Source organism: Mastigoproctus giganteus, chromosome 6 (assembly GCF_048544385.1).
Source record: "Mastigoproctus giganteus isolate SK-2022 chromosome 6, ASM4854438v1, whole genome shotgun sequence".
NCBI lineage: Eukaryota > Metazoa > Arthropoda > Arachnida > Uropygi > Thelyphonidae > Mastigoproctus > Mastigoproctus giganteus.
In genome coordinates, this window is record NC_143580.1 from 195,518,420 (window position 1) to 195,540,306 (window position 21,887).

The following is a 21,887-nucleotide window of genomic DNA, read 5'->3' on the forward strand; positions in this document are numbered from 1 at the left end:
CCAAGATCATTAATACATGGGTTGGAAGAAAAATGGGATGCTAGCAGGTCAACTTTATCCTTGGCCGAAGTGACAACAGAACCATCTTGTTTGGACAGAGGTGGGAGCAGCGATGGGCAAAAGTTGCGGCCAATAGCTTTGGCAAGAGACCAGAACGCTTGGCTACCAATAGGGCAAGAAGCAAGTTTTCTACTCTTAGCCTGTTCAAACTCTAGTTTGGACTGATTAATAACTGCTTTACAATTGTTGTTGTTGTTGTGGGGGTTTTCTGGCGCATAAGCTGCTTTGGCTATAATGCGCCTATTCCTTTATTGTAATAATATATATAATATATGAGAATTTCTTGTTATGTTAGAAGAGGCAAAAATCAGAAATGAGTAAAAACTCCAATTTTCTTCAGAAAGTTAAAAAATTCAGGGATATTTGCATTGTCACCAATGACATTCTCTAGAGTTATTGGTTTGCGAAGGTTAACCAAAGATAGCAGGGTTGTATTTCTGCCTTGATTATAGTGTGGGCATTCAATGAGAATGTGTTTCACAGTCAGATTTAGAAAACAATGTGGACACTGTGGTGGATCATATCCTGTGAGTAAATGAAGGTGAGTCAAATGTGTATGGCCTATTCTTGATCTTGAAAGGAGTACCTCTTCTCGTCTTGATGAACGGACACTGGAACGCCAAATTCTAGGATCCTGTTTAAATTGAAAAAGTTTGTTATGTGTTTGAGAGTGCCAGAGTGCTGTCCATTCTGTTAGGCATGCATCACGAATGATTTGTGGGTAGTCTGATGCTGGAACAGGGATAGTGGTTAAATCTAATGTAGATGGATTTTTTGCCGCTTTATCGGCCAGTTCATTACCAGAAATTCCAGAATGTGCTGGAATCCAGCAGAAGGTGATCATTTGGTGGCGCTCTTCAATCTGCAGTAATAATCTTCTAATTTCATTTAGAAAAGGGTGAACTTTATCTGTGGAGTTAGATAATGCCATAATTGAGCTGAGGGAATCAGTGTAAATAACAAATTTTAATGAGCAGTCAGAACAGAAATTTTCTAAGGCTAGTTTAATTGCATATAATTCTGCTGAGAATATACTGAATTCAGGTGGAAGGGCTGCTGAAATAGTGGTATTTAGGAACACTGCTGCTGCTCCAACTTTTGAGTTAGATTTAGAGCCATCTGTATAAATTGGAGAAAAGTCAAAATATTTGTGAGTGTGAATTGCATGAAGTTGTTTCACATTTGATGCTTGAAGAACATTTTTCCCCCACTGGCAAAGGTAAGTGTCACAGGTGGGTAGAGGAGTAAGAGTCCATGGTGGTTGAGTGCATGTTACTAATTCTTGTACAGAATGAATGGAAACTTTCCAAACTTGCATCAGTTCAAGAAGACGAAGACCAGCTGGTTTTACTATACTAGGCTTACTTCTGTAGAGGTTTTCTAATGGTGGATTAAATAAGTATGACTGAATTGGATGTGAGGCACAACTTTGTATTTTGACAGCATACTTCAGTAGCAGTGTTTTCCTACGTAGTGTTAACGGGGGCTCATGAGCGTCAATGTAGAGGCTATGTGCTGGTGATGTTCTGAAAGCTCCAAGTGCAATCCTCAAAGCACTGTGTTGAACTGGATCAAGCCAGCGCAAAACACTTGCTCTGGCAGAATCATAGACAGGAGCACCATAATCAAGACGGGACTGGATTAATGCCCTGTATAGCCGAAGTAAGGAGGTGCGATCTGCACCCCATGTTAGTGCGGATAAAGTTCTGAGTATATTTAACTTTTTTAAACAGGAAGTACGTACATTTTTAATATGGTCTAAGAAATTTAATTGGTTGTCAAGGATTAATCCTAGAAATCTGATGTTACTATTGACTGGGATGGAGAAGTTGGAAATTTGGAGTTCAGGATCCAGATGGAGTTTGCGTTGTCGACAAAAATGGATAGCAACTGTTTTCTGTTGTGAGAGTCGATAGCCGTTAAGGTTGGCCCATTGTTGTATTTTATTCAGTGATATCTGAAGCTGCCTTTCAATTGATCTCATGCTTTGGGAATGACAGGAAATGGAAAGGTCATCCGCGTAAAGATATGACTCAACTGTGTTTGGAAGCTGTTTAGTGATGGAATCGATTCTAAGAGCAAAAAGATGCTTTACAATTGTTGCGAGCTTTGGTATAGGCAGAAAATGAAACTGAAGAATTGGAAACAAGCCAATTACGATATGCAAAGTTCTTCTCTTGAAAAGCCTTAGCACATTTATTGGAAAACCAGGGTTTAGATAAAGGACAAGATTTTAAAGTGGAGTGTGGGATAAAGGATTCCATTCCTGCAAGAATAATTTCACTGACACGTTCTGAGCAAATGTTGACATCAGAAGTTTTGAAACAGTAATTCGACCAAGGAAAAGAAGAAAAGAAATCTTGCAGGTAATCCCATTTTGTATTCTTATAATGCCAAACAACATGAGGTTGGGAATAGCCATCAGATAAAGGCTCCATTGGAGAAGAGACAATCACCAAGTTGTGATTTGAAGTGCCTAAAGACCTCTCACTTCAACCATGTACTTAGAAGGGTTGTTTGTGAGAAAAAGATCAAGCGTGTTGGCTGTATGATTAGGATTGTCCGGTATTCTTCTAGGTAAGTGAACAATCTGTGCAAGGTTATTACTAATTGCAAAAGCCTCAGTAGCTCGACCAGCTGGGTCGGTGTGACTAGAAAACGGAAGCCAGCTGGAGTTGTGAACATTAAAATCACCAAGGAAAATTACCTCACTGTTAGGAAAGTTTGACTGGAGAAAGTCAAGTTGCAAAGAGAGGAAGTCAAAGAGCTCCAAGTGATTAGTGGAGTTGGGAGAACGGTAGAGACAACAGATGAATTTGACACAATGAGGTAGAGAGATTTTAAGCTAGAGAAGACCAAAGAGAGGAGATTCCAAATTGCCAAGTCTCTGACAGGGAATATCAGAACGGACATATGCCCAAGTACTACCTTTGAGGCGAAATGAATCATACAGCGAATAATTTGGGCATCTGAGATGAGCAGTAGTTGAATCAACCGATAACTGAGATTCTGTCAGAAAAAGTACATGGGGTTTGGCAGACTGCAAGTGGAAATGGATGTCGTTGAGATTAGAATTGAGACCACGTATATTTGTGAAATGAATTAGGAAGTGCTTGGGAGGTTTAGATCTTTTCGCAGATAAGCTTGCTCTATTAGTTTGACAATTCATGGTGTATTCAATAGTAAGAAAAAGTGGGTGGGACATGCTGTATGAAGTAATGAAATTTTTGGATGTGGCGTACACATGGTAAGAATATACCCAGATCCTTGACATAACGTGGCCTCGACAATGCTCCCCGCATACACACTACTCGGACTCCCCCCAGTCACTATCTGGCAGAGTAGAGGTAGCAAGATTATACACTAGCTGATCCGGAAGCCTCCTAGAGAGTTATCAATAGGTTCGGTCCGGTGTACTAATTTGTGGCCTGCCTGCGAACACCGTTTTAGAGCTGTACCCTCGAAATGTAAGGAATATTGGATTTTGCCAAGATGTTCATCATAACCTCAAAAATCATCAATCACTGCATGATGGAAGAGATAGGGAAGGGTTGACCGGAACTTAGCTCTAGAGACTAAACATCGGTTCCACCACTTCAAGCCTCCCATAAGCAAAGTGGTGGTATTGCACCAGTTGATGAGAGTCATCTACCACCTAGTAACAAAAGCATTGAGTGTGGATTTGTCAATATGCTGTGTATAAAGAAACTTAATAGATTGGTAAAAAGAGAATTTCTTAAAACGACTTTTGTTAATGAGGAGAATGAAATTTTGAATGAAAACGTTTGAACTTTATGAACAAAACACGTTGAACTTTATGAACAAAATAAAGAATTAATTCACAGGCAAAAGAAAGTTTCATAAATGGCTGGATGATAATGATCAAATGGCAATGGGAAAAAATAAACAGTTCAAAGAAGTCAATTTTTTTCCGATTCCCAAAAATATCAACGATGAAATAAGAATAGCCACGATGAATCAATTATCTGTTGTGAGAAGATGGGAGAATATTATGTCATCCAAAGAATACTGTCAGTTAATGAGTTATATGAATAAAGAACAATGCACATTATTGTTAGAAGCTATCTACAACGCACATTATTGTTAGAAGGCTATCGTGAAATTGATAATCAAGAACACGAACCAATACAAACGTTTCTCACAGGACCAACAGTATGTTATTATTATTATTATTTGGTTTTTAGGAGCATTAGCAACTAAGGCCATATTGCTCCCGGATATGCGGTGGTCATTCCCTGACCTTTCCGCATCCTCCTTATTTGGTGGTGACGGGCTCGAACCCCGGTCTAATCAAGAAGCGTGTGCTCCTTCCCACCTGGCTAGGGAGACGCCCCAACAGTATGTGGAAAGACATTCACTATCAAATTATTGATGAAAACGTATTCTCAAATTTGTCGTATATACACAATGCAAAGGTCACATATGACTCTTCAGGGTACGTGGCTGTAGCAATCGAAGGTACATCATAATTTTCAACACATACGTGTGATTGCTATATTTCTCATTTGGAGGTATGAACATATATTTTATAGATTTATGCCAATTACCTCCTGTGTGTGCAACTACTATGTAAACCTTTAAAGAATTCATTGGTCAGTTTGATATTATGGCACTCATTACAGTTTCATGAAATTGTACAAGTTGAACAACAGCCTAATAGTACATTCTTGGAATTACTTACGAAAAGAGGTAATGGAGAAGCATTACCCAACAGAGATTTCTCGATAACATCAATGAATATACAAAGTTTACATAGTCATGTATGAGACATTGAAAGTTCATTGAACATTTTGCTCTGTTGTAGGATGGAGTCCATCCTACAACAGAGCAAAATATTAATTTTGAGTGAAACTTGGGTAGATAACAACAATTGTGTACTGTTATCATTATTTCATTGTGTGATTCAACACAAAAGACCCAATGTTCACAGTGATGGTGTAGCTATATAACAACATGAAGATTTGAATATAATCAGCACATTGCATATCTTCACATGACGTGTGACAGTCACGACAGATAAAAATTGGAAACATTTGTGAATCGTTGTAATTTCAGTAATGAACCCATCTTCTTGATTGCAATCTCATTACTCTCCTGGAACAGTGGTAACCAACACCGGTAAATTCATATATAAAAATTTAACTGCAGGCTCTCTTTCCTCCAACATGTCAAGTATATCAAAGAAAAAGTCAAGACATATATAAGAAGGATTATTAATATTACTAAGAAGGAGTGGGGCCTTAAACCCCAAAACCCTAAATCTATACTACAATTGTATTGTGCTTCCAATAATAACATATGGAGCAGGGGCATGGGGGAACAGAGTCAACATACAGGCTGTGAGAAATCAACTAATACAGGCCCAAAGGGCTGCCCTCCTAGCAATGACCAGGACCTGCAGAACAACCTCCACCTTTGCACTCCAGGTCCTTACCAGCAAGATTCCTCTTGATATGGAAGTTGTTTATCACCAGATCAAGTTTCTCCGCAAAAGGAACATACAGGACAATGCTCACAACATCCAGATAGACCTCACCATTCCTGCTAAACAAGATCTGAATAGAAAAAGAATGCTGTTAGTCTCCAGGTGGCAGGAGAAATGGAACAACACAGCATGGAGCAATCACCCGTAAATTCCTACAAGAGGTAGCTGAGAACAGCAAAAACCACACTAAATGGTTCACTCCAGGGCTCCATGCCCTATTCTTGTTAACAGGCCATGGTAGCTTCAATGAAAAACTCCACAGCATGGGCCTCACAGACACCCCAGATTGCACCTGCGGAAACAGGGAATCTCGGAGCCACCTGATGTATGATTGTCACATGTACGTGGACATCCGGACACAACTTGAAATTGAGACTGGCTGCTACACCCAAGATGAAGTGCCGGAATTAATTGCAACTCAGGCTAACTATGCAGCCTTCTGTAGGTATGCTAATGTCCTCTTCAAGCGTAGGACAACTATTACTCAAGAGCGCCAACAACATCCTGACGTGTAAACTCTAACAAGATCAGATTGATCAGACACATTAATGGGACCAATCCTTCGACTATGACTTACCTAACTTCATTCATAGTTATATCCAGTGATGGACACTTCCTTGGCCTACAGAACCACACCATGGCAGAAAACACTGCAGACCCTGATCTGTCGAGGATGGGATCCTCTGTTCTGACCACTGCCTGGGATAGGATCTATGCTGCTGACCCCCACCTAGGGCAGAACCTTCACTGCTGACCCCTACAGAGGGGTGGGATCTTTGCTGCCTGCTAGCCCCTACTGAGGGGGTGGATTTTTGCTGCTGACCCCTATTGAGGGGGTGGAATATTTGCTGCTGACCCCCACCTGGGGTGGATCTTTGCTGCCTGCTGACCTCTACTGAGGTGTGAGACCTTTGCTGCCTACTGAGGGGTAGGATTTTGTGCTGCTGACCCCCATGTGGGGGTGGCATCTTCACTGCTTGCTGCCCCTAGAGGGGTAGGATTCCTGGATCTACTGTCTAGTGCTCTACTCTATCACTTTAACTAACAACTCCTTCCCACTTCTATGGGGATGCCTCTAACTATCACCTCCATCTTTCTTCTTTCTATCACTATATTCCCCAGTCTCTCCTTCCCCATCTTCTCCCTGCTATACATCCACTCTCCTTTCCTATATTTCCAAGGGCTTTCCCAGACCATCAGTTCTGGGCATGCCCAGCAGAAGCTAAAAGATGAATCTGACCTGCCTCTGCACAGCTAGAGATGTGAGACAGGGGGCAATCAAACGCACAGCTAGAGATGTGAGACAGGGGGCAATCAAACGCACAGCTAGAGATGTGAGACAGGGGGCAATCAAACTCGTGTTTATTGCCCCCTGGTTGCTAAATCACCTGACACCGGTCACTCAACACAACAAAAAAAAAATTAAAAAAAAACAACACTACACACAAACGGCCGGCGATAGCACTTACCTCACCACAAGATGAAAAAGTGGCGAATGGGGGGGAGGAACCCTAGAATCTGCAAAATAACCTACTAATAATAATAATAATATAAAAATTTAATGCCTTATTCAATTAAAGGAGTAAAATTAATCAAACCACTGGATTGTTTACCTATTATACTTGCTGGTAATTTCAATATACAATTGAATTCCGAGAATGGAAAGGAATTTTACAAGTTTATGAAAAAATCTTCAATTTGGATTTATCGTCAGATAAATTAATAAATACCATATGCAATGGAACCACTATTGATGGTGTATTCATTTACAAACTCAAATCTATTGAATCAAAAAATAATGTATCTTATTTTAGTGATCATAGACCAATAATTTCTGTAGCTTTAATACAGTAATGAATAAATGATTGCCTAAAAAAAATAAAAAAAGTATAATTTTATTTATTAAAATAATCACAGTCTCACCATCCAAAGACATTTTCAATGCCTGCATGACTACATACCTGGTGCATAAATTTTTTTTTTTGCAGCTCTTTCACAATTAAAACACTTTGTTTAACATCCACAGCTCAAATCCTTTTCAATGAGTCAACCATAAGCCAATCCATTGAAACTGAATAAGAAATAGGAAGAATTCACTGAAAGGCGATATCAACAATTAACACTTACAAATTTAAATTTGTACAGACATGACAAATAAATTGCTGGCCATCTCAGATTTGCATTTCCATCCCAAGCAATGTAATGTAGATTTGATTTGTGCTATCATAGTATATTTTCTCTCCTCAAGCTTCGACCCATACATACTATATATAGTACCCATATAGTACTAAGTACTATAGATTCTAATACCTTCTGTATTTGGAATCAACATTAAAAAAATAATAATAAATTCGTTTTGAGGGAAACTTTCATAAAAATTTTTATAATTATTGATCTTATGTTGTGGGAGTTATTTTCCTAAAACAAATGCCTATCATTTTTCAACTGAGTAATATGTAGCCCAAAGGTACAAATGGGTTATTTCAGGGCTGATAGCAGGGGAAAATGATGGGCAGACAAAAGACACTAACCTATAAAGTTTGGGTTAAATTCATTATTGGGATTATAAAGTTTGGGTTAAATTCATTAAATTCATTATTAAATTCATAAGCTCATAAACTAATTACTAGAAGCAGATGCAAATCCATGTACTATTATCAAGTACACCTCTGGACATCTGCTTCTTTATGAGTAGAAAATGGGCTACAAAGTTCTTATTGACTGCTAACAGGAATGTTTTAACTACACAAATTTTTTGCTCCTCATCCTTCTTTTTAATTGACAATTTGCCTTTGGTTTTCTTCCATACAATATATAGTCCAAACAATACAAATCAGATTTAATCATATGGTACTCCATAGCTAATCCACAGTTATCTAAGAATCCAGTTGTTAACTAACAGCAAAACATCCGAGGGAGAGGGAGGAAACAAGATATTAATGGCACAGGATTTAAATAATTTAACCAAAAATCTAATTATGATATCATCGTAATTAACTCAGAATAAAAATTAAAATACTCACCTCTTCTTGGGCAGAATCCCAATCAATGCTGCTGGGTTCTAACCCCTCAAGATGTAAGCCAAGGCCTCGCCGTCCACGATGTGTTGAGGTCTCAATAATATCTTTCCTCCCTTGACCATATTTTCCTAAACCATCACCTGCTTTAAATCCCATTTTTTTCTAAACAAAATTAAAATTATCAAAATGTTCACCAAATATTTAAGTACATTTCAACACTTCTGTTATTGAAAATTACATGAAGGAACATAAGTATCAATAACACAGGCTAACAACAACAACAAAAAAAAAAAAAAAAATATATATATATACAGTTGGACCTCTATATAGCGAAATCGATCGTTCCCTTGAAAAAATTTGTTAAACAGAAATTTCGTTATAAAGAAATATTACCTTTTCAACAATGAAAAATACTGTAAATTTAAAAATATAGTAAATGATGGAAAATAAATCAGAAATAAGTGGGAGTGAATACATTTTTTAACATTTAAAACAATTAATTATTAATACATACATACATATTAAAGAAATTACTACTTTTACATGATGCACACAATATATTAGTACACTTTTAAGAATTATGTCAAAAAAATATTTGGTTATTTTTTGTTGTACACTGGATTCTACTGTACACCATTCATAAAAATGTTCGCATTTGTTTAAACACTCAAATATATTTTCTGTTACATTTTCTTCCCACTGAAAGCCTCAATGCAAAGTTTCAAATACTGCCAATGTTTCTTGTTTGGAAGATTTAATATTGCCCTCATTTTCATCCAACTCATTGTCAATATTGTCACTAGTTCTTTAAATACACTCCAAAATGTTGGAGTCACTTGGATATTCAGCTACTATTACATCATTATCAACTCCTAAAAATTCATCAAGAACAATTTCTCCACTAATCAAACCTCGCTTGGAACTCTTCCCAAGATTGATCAATGTCATGTAGAAGTTCATCGCTGTTAACTGGCATTTTAGCAAAATCTGCTTTTGCAATACAATCCTTAATCGTTGTTTCTGTCACATCTTGACTCCACACTTTCGTCAAATCTGATATACACATAAGCTCCTTCTCTCTTCAAGCAAAGATGCCTTATCCTGTTATCAACTCCTCCACAAACCATCCAACAACCAGTTCCCAGTCACTTATAAAGTTCCAGCCTGCTTCTCTGAGTCAAATCATAGACCATCTCTCCCGAGTAGGATCTGCTGACAACGAGCTCTCCATTGTGGAATTTTTATGATATCATGCTAACCCGTTCTGGGGTTAGGACTGACACTTGCCATGTGGGCTTCATATAGCACTCCCATGGGAGCATTTGTCTCACATGACTTTCTCCCCCTGGGGTCAGTTCCCTTCCCCACTCTTCCCATCTCTAGCAGGACCCTCTTCCCCATGCCTTGCTCTTTTTTCTTCTTTTTTTTTTTTTTAACTGACTGCAATTCTTCACAAAGTACCATGGTGCAGATGTGGGGAATCACTGGTGGCACCTTCCAAAAAACACTATGCACATCTGCAAATCTATAACAGAATCTATAGGTTGGTTGGTTAGTTTCTATTCTCAGTATAATTTTTTTCAGTATGTGTCTTCGGAAGTGCATTTTCAAATCCTTGGCCCATTGGCTGCAGTTTAGACGAGGTATTCGGAGGGAAGAAAACAAGCTTCACACTTGTAAGTTTTGAAATTACACTTGTAAGTTTTGAAGTGAAGGCAGGCAGGGCAGTTGTCAATAATAAATGCAATTTTTCTGTTTTCTTTCATCATCTTTCTATTGAAATTTAAAATCCACTGCTCAAAAATTTTACTTGTTATCTAAGATTTTTTGTTGTAGTTCATCTCTAATGACATCTCCTTTGAAACATCAGGGTTGTTTACTTTTGCTTATTACCAAGAGCTTCAGTTTTTCATTACCAGCCATATTTGCACCAACCACGACTGTAATTCTCTCCATACTATTTTTACCACCAAAACATTTATCACCTTTAAAAGTCAGTGTCTTATTCGGCAAACATTTAGAAAATAGTGTTTCATCAATGCTGATATGTCTTTAGGCTCGTAGCCCGCCATAATTTTTTTCAAAACTGTTTCTTTCCAAAGGGTACAGTCGTCTTCGATTGCAACTCCACTTTCATGAGAAATAACTTTTTCAAGTGGTGTATTCTATAGCCTTTTCTTTTATTAATGGCCCTGATATCGGCACGTTTTGGTCTCAAATCAACTTCATCTACATCTTCATACAGGCATAATTTCTTGTGCTTCTGACCGGGTCCCGTTTCCTCAAACAGTTTGAAAATCGAAACACAGTTTTTCAGAATGGTAAACACACTACTGGAAGGAATTCCTAATTTTAAAGCAATTTCTTTTCTTTTTTTTTTCTTTTATGCCCCGATCTACACTATTAAGCACTTCCATTTTTCACACTACACTCAAGGATTACACTCTGACACTGTAAGGTTACTTGCACAGCAGCTAAAACAAAACTAATGTAAGGACCACTTGGACTTGCCATGTAAACAGAGACAGGTGAAATTTAGTGAACATGTGGATGACTCATTTCTTTGATAAAGGAAAACCACTATCTCCTAATTCTGTAATAGGATACTTACAGTAGAAATCAGGTTGACCAGAGCCAATGTCCGCATCAGGAATATGCCTTAACCTTTGCCAATGGCTGTGGACACATAGATAGCAGTTGACCAGCACGACATCTCGGTACAGTAGAGAATAGGTTGTACAGGTTTTACTTCTTTTTAACTATTGCTGACCCATTGCTGGGCAAAGGCCTCTCCCAAAACCTTCCATCTTTTCTATCCAGTGCCGTGGTTGACCAGATTCCTCCTGCAGGGTTTTACGGGCACCACTAAATTATAGAATGTTTTAGCTCTTAATTTGTGAAATTAATCCCTTTAGCTCTTAAAAGCTAAAGGAATTAATTCTTAATCCTTTTAGCTCTTAATTCAGGCTTTCTACAGCATCAGCTTTATAGTCTAAAGGCCAGAGGTGTGAACAATGTGTACCCAGGTCTCTTGAAATCCGTTCGCTATATGGAAATTTTCTTCGTTATACAGAAACAATTTTCAATGTAATGACCAAGGGAAAATCAAAAAAGTTCGCTACATAGAAAAAATTCGCTGTATGGAAGTTCGTTAAAGAGTGGTCCAACTGTATACATGTGTTATTTATAAGGTTTCTGTAATTGCATGGAATGCATTCAAGAATATATATATATATATATATATATATATATATGCAATAAGGATAAAAATGGGGTGAAAGGTTAATTAAGTGATAGTTGAGAGATAAAAATAATAATAATATGACAGTTGTACCTGAGCGTGCAAAGCAGCAGCACAGGATACAAAAGTTTATATATATGAGGTAAAAGTAATAAATCTAGAAATGCAGTTTTTGATACATGATCAGGTGTAGACCCCTGAAAAATACCTGATTATGTATCAATATTTATTTTTTGCTAGCATCAGATTTTAATTTGGTAATTTTCTCCCCCCCATTTGGATCTATAACCAAACTCTATCCCACCCTTATCTGATACTTGATATTACTTAATGTATTAAATTAATCATTTTTGCTTTACAGTTCTGTTCTCTCTAATTGGCTATTCAATTCAGCCAATAATTTTATTTAATTCATTATATCATATAGGATATTCAGATTCTTTCTCTCTTTCTCCTGTCTTCAATATTTCCTATTTCAGCTATTCTTATCCTATTAGTTTTGGCATTTTGTGTAATTTACGCCTCCATCTTCGCACTTTTCAATAGATTTATTACTTTTACCTCATATACATATATATATAGTTTAGCTTTTTAAGTTTATTGTGTACACTGCATTGGGACTACCTGTCCTATCTTTATGGAAGAATTTGCTGCTTTTACCCTCTTTATTATAAAAAAAAAAAAAAAAAAATTTTTTTAAATTTTTTTTTTTTTTTTTTTTTTTTTCAATATTTTCATTCTAATCAGAGTATCCTCTTTTAATATTTTTTCTTCAGTTATATGTAGGCATAGAAATGAATTTTATTGATACATAATCAGCTGTAGTCCCACGATGAGTTACCTGCTTTATGTATCAATTATTTATAGCATGCATCAAAAAAATTTTATTATTTTACTAGTGTTTACCTTCTCATATCATTATATTTCTCTTGCATCAGAAAAATAAATAAAATAAAATTTCAACCCTCTAATTTGATGCATGCTAGTGTATTATAATAGTAGTAGTAGTAGTAATGTAGGCATGTGATGCAAGAAAGCAAGTGTATGAGCTTATCAGCTTTTTTTTTTTTTCTTCACAGTTATATGTAGGCATAGAAATAAATTTTATTGATACATAATCAGCTGTAGTCCTATGATGAATTACCTGCTTTAATTAGCATCAGCCAAAAAAAAAAAAAAAATTTCACACATTCTCCATTCCCTCTAAAAGTTTGTCCAGTTCCTCCATGAATTTATTTAAGCTATCAACTTTCACGACAGATGGAAGTTTGTTCCAGCAATTAACCACTCACTGGCAAAGGAAAATTTCCGCACCTCTATTCTACAACTGTCTTTCCTCAATTTGAATTTATACACCCTCAGGTTTATAATCTGAGCAAGCAGAAGAATCCCATCAGAATTCAGCATGCTCAACCCATTCAAGGCCTCATACACCTCAATCAGATCACCTCACAGGTGCCTAGTCTCCAGCTCCTGCAATTTGCAGAACTTAAGCCTCTCTTGGTAAGAGGATCCCTTCATTCCCCCTCACCAATCTTGTTGCCCTTCTCTGTACACTCAAGCAAATCTACATCCTTCCTAAAATGAGGCCTCCAGACCTGTACACAGTACTCAAGGCATGGCCTAACCAGTGCCTTATACAGAGGGATAACATCTCCTTTTCCCTGCTAGCAAAATTCCTGTATATCATTGACAATACCCCGCGACCTTCTCTAGAAAACTTCATATCTGACTGCACAATTACTCCCAGATCTTTTTTCATTTTCTACCACCCTAAGTGTACTACCAGACAGTTGGTACGTTTCTCTGGTGTTACTCCTACCCATATGCAGTACTTTGCATTTGTCAAGGTTAAACTTCAGTTGCCACTTCTCAGCCCACCTGCTCAAATTTTCCAGTTCCTGCTAAAGTCACAGACTGCCATTACTGTCATTAACAACCCTGCCAAACTTTGTGTCATCTGCAAACTTCAACATTAAGCCTAATATACCTTCATCAATATCATTGAAATATACAGAAAACAGCAATGGGCCTAACACTGAACTCTGTGGAACTCCACTAATAACATTACTCTACGAAGAGCAGTGTACATTGATTAGCACACTCTGTCTTCTACTCAACCATCCTTTTATCCATAGCAGCAGCTTACCCTTAATACCACACTGCTCCAATTTGTACAGCAGTGTTTAATGTGCAGCAGTATTAAAAGCTTTCCTGAAATCCAAGTATATGATATCAAAATTATTTTTTGCATCCAGTTCCTTTGTAACCACATCATAATATCCACTCAAATTTGTCAGACAAGACTTTCCCTTAACAAACCCATGCTGTGTCTGAATTATTACTGCAATCTTGTCTAGATGATCCTGCAATGCATCTTTAACCAGTGACTCCATTATTTTCCCTGGAACAGAAGTTAAACTGTAATTACTCGTGTCACCCTTAGATCCCCCTTTGTGAATTGGAGATACATTTACACATCTCCAGTCCATGGGGTCTTCCCATAAGTCCAAGGATGCTCTCATAATTATGGCTTTGCTAAGGATTTGCTTACTTCCTTTGCTGCCTCTCCTTTAATATAACTGGAGAGATCCCATCCACCCCAGATGCTTTTCTTATGTTTACCTTCAACAATTTCTCCTCCATTTTGTTCTCAGTTATTACAAAATCATTAAGCATCTTGTTACAGTTTGATAAACTTCTGGCATTTTCAATCCTTAATAACTATGTGTGAATGTAGATGCAAAATACTCATTCAGTTTGTTTGCTATCTGAGCAGGATCATCAACAGTCGAATCATTGATATCAAGTGGACCAATCTGATTCATCCCCTTCTAGAGTTTATATAAGTAAAGAAGTCTTTGCTGTTTTTCTTAGCATCCTTTGCCAAAGATTTCTCGTAATCTACCTTCCCTTGCCTAACCTCCTTTGTGACTTGATTACAGATTAGCTCAGTGGTGCCACGTAATTCGGGTTTAAGTTACTTAAACTTTTTTTTTTTGAAATTTATATATTTATTTCATTATAAAAAGGTGTACGGTATCCAATGTACCGTATCTTTTTAATTTTGTAGTGATCTATAACTGATGTTTATTTAGTACCTCTATATAAAGAATAAAATTATTATATAAGTATATAATAATTTGTATTATGAATTGTAATTTTGTTTATAATTATATTATTATAATAACTATCTTATTACATTTTTTTCATTATTATATATATATACACACACAGAGAGAATCGGATTATTAAAAGGTCGAAAATCAGTGTGTATTTCTTTTGACCCAGGGGCGCCATGGAAAAATTACTGGAACACTAAGAGCACCGTGAATCGAGAAAGTTGGGAACCTGTGGAATACCTTATATCTGCCATAGGCTTCTGTGTCACCTGATAATTTATATGTATCCCATGCATTTTTCTTCTCTGCCACGAGTCTCATTAGTTCATCTGACATCCATTTTGGCCTAAACCTTGAACAAAATATTTCTTGATCAGTATGAAAAGCCCATTAGCTTCCACAATTAGTTCCTTGAATGCTTCCCACTTAGAATTTGCTGTTGGTGACATCATCAGTTCGTCGCACTGTACAGAATTTAAAAACTGTTTGAGACCACTGTAATCACCTTTATGGAAGCAAAAACTTCTCTTATTATTTTCCAAATATACATACTGTGCGTGCGAGTGTATGTGCGTGTGCACACAAATGCTATCTTAAAAATGGGTCATTCATTTAAAAATACATTAATCAAACAAATAATGCCCTACATACATTCTATTTCCTGAGAAATGTTTACCACTCAGAGGGATTTTCTTACAGTCCATTTTGCCTTCCCTCTTTAGAAAACAGCAGTAAACTCCCATCATAGAAGTATTCCAAAGACCATGGTTCTGATCAAGCTACTGAATTTTTCCATCACAGATATGCGCCAACAAATGTGTTCCCCTTGCTCATCACTGATATCTTGCAAATTTTGAGCGAAAAAACTGAGATGGGAATAAAGGAAATGAATTTTCAAAGCCATTTGGTAGCTCACATATTTAGGACACTGCAATAAAGTTGATGCCAGAGATTCATAATTACCTTCTTTTCTTCTTCCAACAAATCCATGCACAACTGCCTATAAACAATTTCCAAGCTGCTAGTTCAGTACCCTATAATTCTGTTTAAAATACATATTCTTCCAGGAGTTTATTCAGTTCTAATGAAAATTTCTCCTTTCGGTTTCAGATCTATTAAAGTAGTAAACACTTCCATTAGGTAGCAGAATGCATTTCCTTCTTTATCCAGAGCCTTAATAAAATCTTCATTAATCCGAGCTTTATATGCAAAAATGGAAGTATCTTTTTTTGGCTAAACCAGTGGAACACATTTTATATTACTCCTCCCTTTTTTTACCACTGCCACATAATATAATGTTTTTCTGTTGCACAATTATCTCACAAACAGAAAACATGTAGCAGAAATTGTCAGTGTGATTCAGACACTTCCATTGCTTTTGCTTAAACATTTTAACAATAGAATGCTAAGCAAAACACAGAATAAACAACAATATGAGGAGTTACATGATGAGTTATTTAAGGAGGGGAATGCCAGAGGTGAATTAAACTCTGGCAGTGAGCTAGATGACTTTGTAATAACTGAGAGCAAAGTGGAGGAGAAATTGTTGAAGATAAACATAAGAAAGGCACATGGAGTGGAGGGGATCTATCCAGTTATATTAAAGGAGACAGCAAAGGAAGTAAGGAAACACTTAGCCATAATTATGAGAGCTTCTTTGGACTCAGGGGAGGTACCCATGGACTGGAGATGTGCAAATTTGACCCCAATTCACAAAGGAGGATCAAAGGGTGACACAAGTAATTACAGACCTGTTAGTTTAACTTCTGTTCCAGGGAAATTAATGTAGGAACTGGTTAAAGAAGCACTGCAGGATCATCTAGACAAGACTTCAGTTATAGCTCAGACACAGCATAGGTTTGTTAAGGGGGAAGTCTTATCTGACCAATTTGATTGGATACTATGATGTGATCACAAAGGCACTGGATGCAAAGAATAATTTTGATATCATATATTTGGATCTTAGAAAGGCTTTTGATACTGTTGCACAGGGAAGACTGCTGCACAAATTGGAGCAGTGTGGCAATGGAGGCAAATTGCTGCTATGGATAAAGGGATGGTTGAGTGGGAGAAGACAGAGAGTGGTAATCAATGGACACTGCTCTTCATGGACTAATGTTATTAGTGGAGTCCCCCAGGGGTCAGCGTTGAGTCCATTGTTGTTTTGTTTTCTGTATTTATTAATGATATTGATAATGGTACATCAGGCTTAATGTCCAAGTCTGAGGATGATATGAAGGTCAGCAGGGTTGTTAATGACACTAATGACAGTACGCTGCTGCAACAGGATCTAGAAAAGTTGAGCAGATGGGCTGAGAGGAGGCAATTGAAGTTTATCGTTGACAAATGTAAAGTACTGCATATTGGAAGGAGTACCCCCAGAGTAACGTATCAACTGTTTGGTACTACACTGACAGTGGTAGGGAATGAAAAGGACCTGGTGGTAATTGTACAGGCAGATATGAAGTTTTCTGAGTAGTGCAGACGGTCTACAAGAGTAGCTCATGGTGTCTTGTCCGTGATATACAGGAATTTTTCTCTCAGGGATAATGAGGTGATTATCCCCTTGTATAAGGCAATGGTCAGGCCACACTATGAATACTGTAAACAGGTCTGGAGGCATCATTTTAAGAAGGATGTAGAGCTGCTGGAATGAGTACAGAGAAGGGCAACAAAATTAGTGAATGGAACAAAGAAAGAAGAAAGAAAAAAGCCTCTCTTACAAAGAAAGGCAAAACTTCTCTTAGAAAGAAAGGTTTTGCAAATTACAGTATCTGAAGACCAGGCACCTGCGAGGTGATCTGATTGAGATGTATAAAGCCTTGAATGGTTTGAGCATGCTCAATGCTGAAGAGATTCTTCGTCTTGCTTAGAATAATCACCTGAGAGGGCATAAATTCAAATTGAGGAAAGACAGTTGTAGGATAGATGTGTGGAAGTTTGCCTTTAGCCAGCGGGTGGTTTAATTCTGGAATAAACTTCCATCTGCCATTGTAGGAGTTGATAGCTTAAATAGATTCAAGGCAAAACTAGACAAACATCTGGAGTGAGTGGATGGGTGAAATGAGAAGGGTTTTTTTTGGCTGATGCTATTTAGGGCTGATGCTTGCATCATGTGCCTTTACTAATGCTAATATGCAATATAGAGATAAACTGTACATATAATTAAACTACAACTATCTTTACATTAATGAAAAACAGGTAGAGGCAGGCAAAAAAGGTTGAACACATTAACCCTCTCCAATGTTACTTTTATCTGTGAGCAAATGCAGACATTATGTGCAGGTAATACAACATATCGGTGTCATATCTACTTCCCTAAATGGGTAGTTTACACATTATGGGTAAACACAAAAACTTGTATATATGGAGAACTGTGATGTGAAATTTTAAGAATTATTTTCGAAATCTAGGCATTAAAATTGACTGCAGACAGCTGATATATTAGCGGAGGTAAAAATTGTGTTTGCCAGTGTAATTTGTTATGTTATTAAATCTAAATGTTTAATTTGTTTCAATAGCTAAAAATTTGAGTTTGCACGAGCAAGTAATATCACTGGTTATATGGTAAAAAGAATCAGTGCTGAGAGCAAACGGATATCCAACTTTTTCCAGTATAAAGTTAACAATAATTTTATTTCCAGATCATAAAGTGCAACTTTTGACTTTCAAATAGGTGGTGACCACACATTTGTCAGCAGGAGGGAAACAAGGTTTTACAAAAGGCAGGAGTACATCCCAAAAAACAGGAGAGAAAACAGAAATTTTTTGGAAAAAAGTAGGTGTGTTTTTTTTTATTTATTAAAGTCCATACTGCCTTAGAAATTAAATTTCATGGGCAATATACAAATTTTATATTAAAATACTGCCACAGAATTATTTCACCAGTATAGTATACTTTAAAGCATTAGCATACTTAACATTTTTCTTATCTGTGGATTTTTGATTGGATATTCTATAAAACATCAACTGATTTTGATTGCTTCAAGAAAGACACTGCTGCAGGCAGCATTTCTGAAGAAAACAACTGCTCTCTTCAGAAATGCTGCGCCAAAGTTTTGTTCATAACAATAGCCCTACTATTTATACTGGCTTCAGGAGCATTTCCAAAGCTTTGCCAGAAAAAGATATGAACTTGTTTTTTTCTTTTTCTAATCTAGCTGAATATTCTCTCAGACACTCAGCACTACTATGAGGAATTTCTAAAATGCCAAGCATGACCTGGGAAAATTTATTAAATTTCAAGCTTCCTTATACACTGACATTGAAATTGCAGCACTCTGAAGGAAGAGGAACACCAAGAGGATAAAATAATGATAGCCAAGGAGTTAAGGAACACATGTAAAAGTTTCAGATGCTAATGTATGAACACATTTAATGACACAAAATGATGCTACAATGGACAGATCAATATGAATATAAATTTACCACGGCTGCAGATAAATTAAGCTAAGCATCTCAGCATTGAATCATATAGATATCAAATAGCTTTCCTCAGTGTTTCCCACCAATTGTCTTGTGCCTGATCCTGCAGAACATCTGTAGTCTGTGCTGGCTGTAGGTGGCTTTGTAGATGGTGTCCAGTAAAGGCTACATGTGCTTGATGGGGTAGAAATATGAGGACTTGGCTGGCCAAGACTGGTACATCTGTACCACAAAGACATTCAAAGGAAACTCCTGTGATAGGTGTTTGGGCACTGTCCTACTGCAGAATGGCATCAGGCACACCAGTAAGCAAGGGAAGAGTGAGGGGTTCCAGAATCTCAGTGACATAGCAGCAAACAGTCAGGTTTTTGTTGACAAACACATTGTCACATGTGGGGAGCAATCAGTTTTGATACCTACCAAAACTGATTGCTCCCCACACCAGAACACCAACAAGGGCATGCAGTATGGCACTCAGCAATGGCTCTGAAATCATTGCATTCCCCATGTCGTTGACACACACATGTATGTGGCAATCATTGGGCTCCAATCAGATGTGGGATTCATTGCTGAAGTCCACCTGATGCCACTCTATATCCCAAATGACCTGTGCACAGCACCATTCCAGATGCTGTTGACAATTGGCAGTGGTCAGCAGTAATCATTGCAATGGCCTGTATGCATGGTGGCCCTTTCTCCCAGGCAGCATTCAGTGGTTTGACAAGTGATGGAGTGACAGCCAGATGATGTCATAGCTCATTGTATGGTAGCCAGTGTAGCATAAACTTGTCGATGGATAAGACAATCCTCCCATTCTGTAGTCCTCCACTACACATTCAATGAGCAGTTGTACCTTCTTGCAGCCACTTGCCAACATCTGTGCACTGTGTTACTGTCAGGGCCCACACATTCCACTACACAACAAAATGACCATCGAGCCTCTTGGAGACCAATAACCTGACCTATATCAAAGTTGCTGAGCTGTTGATATTGGTGTTGAATGTGATGTCTCGGCAGTCTCTATAATCTCCTTGCACTCTGAAGTTAGTTCCTGTGAGATAGAAGCCTGTTAACTAGGTCCCACATGTGTTGCTTTGAACTCCATGATCTCTACATTCATTTTTGTATCAGCCAAATCTTCAGCCCAAATAATCCTGAACTTTAACCATTTGCATATCTTGGCACAATATTGCTGATTTACATGCACTTCCCATCATTCCTACTGGGTGCTGCAATTTCAATGTCACAAGAATGTACACTTTTCAGTTCTCCAAACAAGAGCACTACTGTACAGCCCTGGCCCATAACTGAGCCAGAATCATCCCTCTGGTTTAGTCTGCTATTGTAATCAATTTTCAAAATGGAAGTGGAAGATTTGAAAAATATTGGTAAAATAAATCTGCACAAAATACTCTTCAACATATCTAGGAGCAATGACCTCAGTATGCAGATGTAAGGTACGCTGGATTGAAGGGCGATGTTCGAATTTTCAAACATCAGCATAGCACAGCAAAAGAAACAAGCAAATTGCTTTATTCAAGCAAGAAGAGAGGAACATGAACAGTCTTTCTAAATGAGTCAGGATAACATGCCTAAAATTATCAGCTTACTTGACTTCTTTAGGATTGCTTTTACTAGAAGTTCAAAATTCAATTCTCTTGAATTCATCAATTTGTCTTCTCTCAAAGCTTTTGGATCATGAAAGGGATTTGAACATGAGTCCCTGCCACTCACTAGTGATCATTTGTACTTTCAATTTGGTAACTCTGAAAGTGCTCATAATGCTTTTCTCACCACTTCCAATCTCTTCTTTAAATAGACTTGTCAAAGACTGCCACTATTCTACAAGTCTAGTTACGCATTTAACCACAGATAACCAAGGTACACACGCACCCACACACACTGAAAAGTGTGTGCATGTTGGCATACATCAGTTGAATTTATCTTTCCATTTTATCACTTCTAGATAGTAGTAAATTTCCACCAAATATTCATTCACTTTCACAGAAAAGCATGCAGATGCCTTTTCAGCATACAAATTAATAAGATGACAAGGATAACCTGTTACCACCAAGTACTCAATCTCCTCTTTTAATACCCTCGTTACTCTAGCTTGTAGGCCTACAATAACAGGCACATTATCAACACTATGGGCCAGTTCTGGGCTACTTACTGTTTTCAGTATTTATTATATTGATGAAGGCATATAAAGCTTAATGTGTAAGTTTGCAGATGATACAAAGGTTGGCAGGGTGATTAATGACAATAATCAGGGTATGCTACTTGAACAAGACTGCAATAAATAAATCAGTTGGCCTGAAAAGTGGCAAATGAGGTTTAATATTCATAAATGCAAGGTACTGCATTTGGATACCAATAATCCCAGTGTAACATAGTAGTAGTAGTAGTAGTAGTGGCATGTGATGCAAGAAAGTAAATGTATGAGCTTATGCAGCATCAGCCAAAAAAAAAAAAAAAAAAAATCACACCATTCCCTCCAAATGCCTGTCCAG

General features: G+C 37.4%; 1 protein-coding gene across 1 annotated transcript in view; it reads right to left on the reverse strand.

Annotated features, from left to right (window-relative positions):
• The window catches only part of Cmtr1 (Cap methyltransferase 1), a 379,789-nt gene that overhangs the window by 289,912 nt on the left and 67,990 nt on the right, over window positions 1-21,887 (reverse strand). The window contains exon 5 of the mRNA XM_090376649.1: window positions 8,590-8,748. Within this exon, the coding sequence (XP_090232775.1) occupies window positions 8,590-8,748 (159 nt within the window). The remainder of the gene's footprint in view (window positions 1-8,589; window positions 8,749-21,887) is intronic.